A 7,241-nucleotide genomic window follows, 5' to 3' on the forward strand; every position below is an offset into this window, starting at 1 on the left:
ACCTAGGCTTTTTTACCCAGGATTTCTTGAAACCACTCCAAAAAAGGAGAGGAAACATTCCCAAGCTGCAGGACAAGACCTGGACACCAGGATGCTTTCACACTCTGGGCCTTCCACATCCAGCTTAACCAATCCCAGCCATTGTCCACCCTGAGAAAACAAATTTTCCTCTTCAAGGAAAATGAAAAGAGATGACGGAGTAGAAGAGGTGGGGCCTGCTTTGGAGCTCCTACAATTCATTTATAGCTCAATGACACTTGTTTTTCTAGTAGATTTGGATCTGGAGACGGAATCAGTGCATGCCAAGTCCCAGGACGTGTGGCATCGGTGGAGAGTGGTGACAACCCAATGACCAGACAACCAGGGCTGTGCAAGATGAAGGTGTTTCTGTCTCTTCTGTTGGCTGCTGTCACTTGCCTGGATTTGGGTGAGTTCCTGCTTGGATTTATCCAGACTCCTTCAGGAGATGCAGTGTGATGGAATAAGATGCGCCCTGCTCCCTCTGAAAGTCTCAGACTTTAGGCAGTTTTCAGGGAAAAAAAAAAAGAAAAATCTGTCTTTGGAATATTTCAGGATGGTGCTGGTGTCATTGGGGTTGTCAGGTCAGGCTCTTTAGGAAGTTTCACAAGGCAAAGTGTGATTAAACCGTGTCATTCCTTTAATGCAAATTCCCACTCTCACTTTTTCCATGTTCGTGCTCAATCTCACCATCTTTTTTTTTTTTTTTTCTAACATTATTTTTAACTTTCTGTACCTTTTTTGATACTCAGCCCTGGATGTCAGTTCCATGCAGCGTGTGTGGGAGCTCTCCAAAAAATGCTACATGTGGGATTTATCCAATTTTAGCTGTTAGAAATGGGAAAGATGGGTTGGGACACTGCTGGTGGTCCGGGTACTCCAGGGTTGATGTTTATCATAACATCATGGAATGGTTGGGGTTAGGAGGGACCTTAAAGTTCAAAGAGAAGCACTGGAACAGGTTACCCCAAAAAGTTGTGGATGCTCATTCCTGGAAGTGTCCAAGGGCTTGGAGCAACCTGGTCCAGTGGAAGGTGGTGCTGCCCATGGCAAGGGGTGGAATTCCATGATCATAAAGGTCCCTTCCAACCCAAATCATTCTGTGATTCCATTCCGTGATTCCATGATCCTCCCTCCATCCTTTCTCTCCCTTGTTTCTACCACCACACCAATTTCTTGGACAAAAATTGATGATCCCAAGCTTTGTTGGATGTCCAAGGTAATTCACGATCAGGATCAGTCCAGGATCTGTGACTGTTTATCGGGATATCCTCAAATCCAAACAGTGCCCGGTCTGATTTTATCTGTGCCTGTCTATTGAGCTGTGTCAGGATTTTTTAACTCCTATTTATTTCCTTCTTATGCAGGGACGTTTTTGGTCCTCGCTCCTTGAGCTGACTCTGCAGGGGAGAAACAGGGGGTGGCTTGTTTGGTTTTCTTTTCAGAGAGGAAGACAAATCCTGTGGGTTGCATTTGTCCAGCATCACGAAATGTGAGACTGAGAACAATGCTTCCTCCTAAAGATGATTTTCCCGACTGTCAGATGTGGAATTAGTGCAAACAAAGCATCAGGTCACGATGGCGAAGCAAGGGAATAAAGTTTGCTTTAGCAGGAAAATTGCTGTGTTTGTTTAAAAAAGGGATTTTTCTGGTTCATTAATTAGGATGGAGTCTATTTTCACTCCGTGACTTGTTTGCCTGAGCCTGCTGACATCCCATTGGAGCTGTGCTGGGAGGAGCTGAATAATTTCTCCTTTTTAGTGAGGTTTACAATAATTTCATCAGGATTGTCACACAGACAGGGTGACAAGGACTTCCCAGACTAAAGAGGGACTGCTGGGGTGTGATGGCACCAAAATACATCAGTGTGGTTGTAACACACACTTTGAGGTGTCTGCTGGGGGGTGGAAGAAAGCACCTAGAGGAGATGACCCATGTTGAATTCCTCAGAAAAAACCCACAGAGAGCAAAATTCCCTGAAAAACTTGTCGAAAAACAGCTTTTTTTTGGTGATAGGGAACACCTGGCACTGTTTTGATTTGATATCTTTATCTCAGAGTGCTCTGTGTCACAAAAATCTGGGGGGTTCTTCAGTGGTTTTCTCCACAGTTTCTCCATCTCAGAAGACTTTAGTCACTGAAAGATTTGGGCTGTGCTTATTCTGTGGTTGTATGAGCTGAGAAGCCCCTGCAGCTCTCAAGGGCTTTACAGCTCTACAGGAATGAGGAACATCTCTGAAGTAGTGAGGGGCAAGGCAAGAGGAGCTGGTTCAGGACGGATTTGGAGTCTTGAGTAACGAATATTGTGTCTGTGGTCTCTGCCTAGAGCAGAACTTGTCACATGAAATCCATTCTTGGTGCTGCTGTCTGGTTTAATTCTTCTCTGTGTGGGGAATGAGGCCCTGGAATGGAATTCCCAGAGAAGCTGTGGCTGCCCCATCCCTGGAAGTGTCCAAGGCCAGGTTGGACAGGGTTTGGAGCAGCCTGGGATAGTGGAAAGTGTCCCTGCCCATGACAGGGGTCTGGAACTGGAAGATTTTAAGGTCCTTTCCAACCCAAACTGTTCCATGATTTAAAATAACATTCTTCTCAAAATCCCAGAATCTCAGGACAAGGGGGAGTGTTGTGCTCAGTTTGTTCTCGTGGCTTCAGTGAATTTGATGGAGACAAATTCCTCCTGTCTGGGACATCCTCCCAGCCTTTGGGAAGAGCTGGCAGAGTGGGTGTCAGCAGAGGAAATTCTCAGTGCTGCAACTCATGCCCAGGTCCGACTTTTTGATGTGTGTATCCAGATCCTTCACCAAGGGGACAAACCTGACCAAGTTGACAAATTTCTGTGATAAAGTGACTGACACAGTAGACAAGGGATGAGCTGTGGATATTTTCTAACTGGACTTCAGGAAGGACTTTGATGCTCTTTCCTATCAGATCATGGAATCAGGGAATGGTTTGGGTTGGAAGGGACCTACAGATCATCCAGTTCCACCCCCTGCCATGGGCAGGGCAGGGACACCTTCCACTACCCCAGGTTGCTCCAAGCCCTGTCCAACCTGGCCTTGGACACTTCCAGGGATGGGGGGGTCCAAAATCTCTTTAGGAAACATGTTCCAAGATCCTCATGGACAAGCAGTTGAGGCATGGGCTGGGTGGACATCTCTCTTCTGAGGAAAAGACTTCTCAGGCTGGAGAAGAGAAGGTTTAGATTGGGAATTGTATAAATGTCTGTGAATTCCTGAAGGGAGAGAGCAAGGAGGAGAGAGCCAGACTCATTTCAGTGATTCCCAGTGCCAGGACCAGGCAAAGGACACAAACTGAAATGCAGGAAACATCAGGAAACACCTTATGACTGAGAAGTTGACTGAGCAGTGGCAGAGCTTTCCCAGGGAAGTTGTGGAATCTCCATCCTTGGAGACACTAAAACCACACCTGGACAAGAGGCTGGTCCTGCTTGAGGGCAGGAATTGGACTGGTGGAGCTCCAGAGGCCCCTTCCAACCTCCCCCATTCTGAGATTCTGGGAGTCTGGGATCTCTTTCTGACACTCTGCTCAAGTCAAGGAGAGAGGTAGATCCAGAAAACAGAGAAATAAATCAGCTCAAGCGCTTTCCTGTGTCACGGGGTCTCCTGTGCTTATGGCTCTGTCTTGTTTGACTCATCACAAGGGGTCTGAACCTGACCTGAGGCTGTGCTCTGATCACCAGACTTTCATGTTTCTCATTCCCATCACTCCAAACACCTTCTAGTATTCCATTCCCATTCTCCGCATGATTATTTTTGAAAATCCCTCCTGAGAGATACCTGGAGGGGCACAGACAACCCACACTGGGGCCATCCTCATGTTTTCCCTCCTCCTGTTTTCCCTCCTCACAGGACATTCCTTGCAGTGTTACACGTGCAGGGATTTGACCCCAGTTGAGAAGTGCCTGACAATTGAGAACTGCACAGGGTCTGAGTTCATATGCAAGACCACGATGTATTCTGAGGAGGATGGTAAGGACAATTCCTTCTTTATCCATGCTTTTAACAGGAATCAGTGTTTCGACAGTGCTGGTGTGGAGACCGGTTCCTCTCTCCACTTAAAGATGGAAAAGAACTCCCATGGAATCTCCAGCTCTCCTGCTGTTGTGGGAAGCTCTGTTTGTGTGAGGAAATATTTGGTGAATGCAAGCTCCTGGTTATTAATGCTCAGAAATAAGATTTTAACTTTTTGCAAGGTCATGTGGTGATAGGAAAACAGGCAACGGCTTTAAACCTAAAGGGGGTGAGTTTATATTGGATATAAGGAAGATACTCTTCTCTGGGAGGGTGGGGAGGCCCTAGCAGAGGTTTCCCAGAAAAGCTGTGGCTGCCCCATCCTGGGAAGTGTCCAAGGCCAGGTTGGACAGGGCTTGGAGCAATTTGGGATAATGGAAAGTGTCCCATGGCAGAGAGGTTGGAATTTGATGATCTCTAGGTTCCTTTCCAACTTAAACCATTCTATAATTTTATGACACCAACTCCTGGTCATCAGAAGACAAAAGAGAATGGTGATGCTGACCTCTGTTTTCCCCAGTCCTAACCGTTCCTGCTTTTTTTTCTTTGCCATAGTTTATCCCCCCACAGGAGTCTCAGTTGTCACCAAGATGTGCTCCTCCTCCTGCGTCCCCTCCGACCTGGATGGCATCGGTATGACACATCCTGTCACCTGCTGTTACTCTGACCTGTGCAACTTCGATGGTGCAGCAAGTTTGAGGATCAGCGTTGTGCCGGTTGGGATCCTGGCAAGTTCCCTCTGTGCCTTTTTCTGGACTAGACTGTGAGGGGATGATGGGAGTCATTTATTCTGAAAATTCCATGAAGAAAATAACCCCCCACCAGCCCAGCTTTCTATGTAGATGCCTCATGAACAACACTCAACAGCTCCCAAAAATGATTGCTTTTTTTTTTTTTTTTTATTTCCACACTTCTCCCACAGCTAAGAGAGATGCAAAACTCAGGAAGGCACAACTGAATTTTTTAACTGATCTTTCAACAACTCCCACAAAATTGAATGTGGAGTTTCTTCGTTGTGCTGGTCTGGTTGGGTTTGAAGTAAAAAATTCAAATGCGTGAAGTATATTTAAGGCAAAAAATCTTGAGAAGAGCCTTCCCTACCGCCTTAGAGCAGATCCTCTCCAACCCATCATTTTCTGCTGTTCTTCCTAGATCTCCTTCTTTGTACCCAAAAAAATTAAGGAGACATTTCTGTGTCCAAAATATGAGGCAGGAGACTGAACTTCCCATGCCAATCATCTGTTCTGGGGAGGTTAAAATCTTATGTTCTCTGTACCCTTTTGAGAAGAATAAAAATAATCTTGTGCTAAAACTATTGTAATCACATTTAATTTTCATTTTTTTTAATATCCATACTCCATCTTTCATTATTGTTTAACAGTTAACAGAGCTGGGTTTTGGGGTCAGTCACACAGCAGATGGATGAGACATTTTCCATTATCCCTCACTGGAAGTGACTTTCCACCAACATTTCTTCCATCAACTCCCCTTGTACAAATCTATCTTTACTGGGAATATTGAATTTTCCCTGAATTTGGAGATCAGTGAGGATGACTCTTCCCCCTTGCTGTAATCCTCCAGTGCATCATCTGCAATTCCTGGTGTGTTTCTCCAGTCTCCTACATTTTGTTCCTTCCCATTCTGGTTCTGCATTTTCCCATAATTCCCTTTCCAAGGTCCAGCAAAAATATCCTCCTTCAATCCTGATATTTCTGATAATCAACCCAAACGTGATATAAACTCTTCCATGGGGCACTTGTGGTCTCCAGGAGAGGTGGTACAATTCCCATCCTTGGGAAGCTTTCATGGAAGCTTGGATGAAGTCCTGAGAAACCTGGGCTGACCTCAAAATCGGGAGCTTGGACCAGGAACTTGGATCAGGAACATCCCGAGGTTGCCTTTCCAGCCTGAGCTCCCTGTGAATCGTGATCCCACTGCGATCACTGGAACACAAACACCGTCATTTCCAGACATTCCACAAGGAACATACACTGGGAAGAAATTCTTCCCTGCAAGGATGATGAAGCCCTGGCGCAGGTTGCCCAGAGAAGCTGTGGCTGACCCATCTCTGGAAGTGTTCCAGGCCAGGTTGGAGGGGCTTGGAGCAACCTGGGATAGTGGAAGGAGTCCCTGCCCATGGCTGGGGTTGGAATGAGATAATCTTGAAGGTCCCTTTCAACCCAAACCATTCCATGATTCCATGAAACTCTGAAAGCTCCTTGATGGGGATTTCTCCAGCTCTGCTCAAGTCACAGATCCTGGAGTCAAGTGGGTTGACGCAAGAGGTGCCACCTGGGAGAAAACCGGGAAGTCCCAACATTGTCCCACAATTTCATTTGGGGTAAGCAATGAAATTGTTCCTTCAGCCCTACCATTTATGACTCCTGAACGACTGAGAATTTTTTGAGGTCCCCACCCTCCAAGAATCATCAGACATGGCTGATTGCTCCCAGGTGGCTGAACTGGAACGGCTCCGTAGCCATCGTTGCTTGGAGAAGCTACGTGAGGAGGAGCTGATCTTCCCCTCCCTTTATTGGCCACGGATGCTTCACCCCTTTGATGTCTGGCCAGTTTGGCAGCGTGTTTCCCACATTCCGGCTGTTCCCCGCAGAGATCATGGCTGAGGGGGGGAGATCTGGTCTGAAAGGCAGAAAATCTGTGTGGGTGAGGCTTTGGAGTCACTCCCCCTGGACGGAAGCGGAGCTTGTGGTTAAACATCAACCTGAACCTCTCTGTGATTTGTATCTTTTCTGGTATAAAAATTAATATATTAATATATACTTTTCACCTGGTGTGAAACTGTCCTCAATTTCCTGCTTCTGGAAATGTCTCTGATTATTTATTTCCCCCAATAACCACAGAAGGATTTTTTTTTTGGTTCATTTTTGCTGAAAGTTAATTTCCTCCCCATCCAGTTGACCTCCAGGTCCATCTGTTTTTTCTGATCCTCCTCATTCCTGGGGGCTGCTGAAAGCTCTCTCTGAAGGTTTCTCTGCATTTGTTTAGGAATGAGTCTTTTGCTCCTTTTTTGTCTCCCAAGCTCTCCCAACCCTTTTTGCCTCTTCTCCTGTCTTGGTGGATCTTTGGAAGAGTTTTGCTCAGTCTTTTCTAGACATTTTTTTAAACACTGGGAGAGGACAAGGGTTCATGTTTCAGACAAAAGGCAAGGAGAACTTCAGGGAGAGATAGATAA

At 46.1% G+C, this 7,241-nt stretch overlaps 1 protein-coding gene across 1 annotated transcript; it reads left to right on the plus strand.

Annotated features, from left to right (window-relative positions):
• The first annotated feature begins 294 nt into the window (after nucleotides 1-294).
• Nucleotides 295-5,269, plus strand: LOC102102791 (ly6/PLAUR domain-containing protein 2-like). The gene is made up of 3 exons (XM_005516872.2): nucleotides 295-427; nucleotides 3,887-4,006; nucleotides 4,604-5,269. Exons 1-3 carry the CDS (start codon nucleotides 349-351, stop codon nucleotides 4,813-4,815), a joined length of 411 nt encoding a protein of 136 aa, XP_005516929.2. The 5' UTR covers nucleotides 295-348; the 3' UTR covers nucleotides 4,816-5,269.
• Nucleotides 5,270-7,241: the final 1,972 nt, after the last annotated feature.

The sequence above is a fragment of the Pseudopodoces humilis genome, chromosome 1 (assembly GCF_049639895.1).
Source record: "Pseudopodoces humilis isolate 2021_Gansu_Grassland_sample_001 chromosome 1, ASM4963989v1, whole genome shotgun sequence".
In the NCBI taxonomy this organism is placed as follows: domain Eukaryota; kingdom Metazoa; phylum Chordata; class Aves; order Passeriformes; family Paridae; genus Pseudopodoces; species Pseudopodoces humilis.

What these genes read in the sequence shown, in the direction of transcription:
- LOC102102791 (XM_005516872.2), top strand. Translation starts at nt 349, where the DNA reads ATGACCAGACAACCAGGGCTGTGCAAGATGAAGGTGTTTCTGTCTCTT. An exon ending in TGTCACTTGCCTGGATTTGG is followed by an intron (nt 428 to 3,886) that starts GTGAGTTCCTGC and finishes CCCTCCTCACAG; the next exon opens with GACATTCCTTGCAGTGTTAC. An exon ending in GATGTATTCTGAGGAGGATG is followed by an intron (nt 4,007 to 4,603) that starts GTAAGGACAATT and finishes TCTTTGCCATAG; the next exon opens with TTTATCCCCCCACAGGAGTC.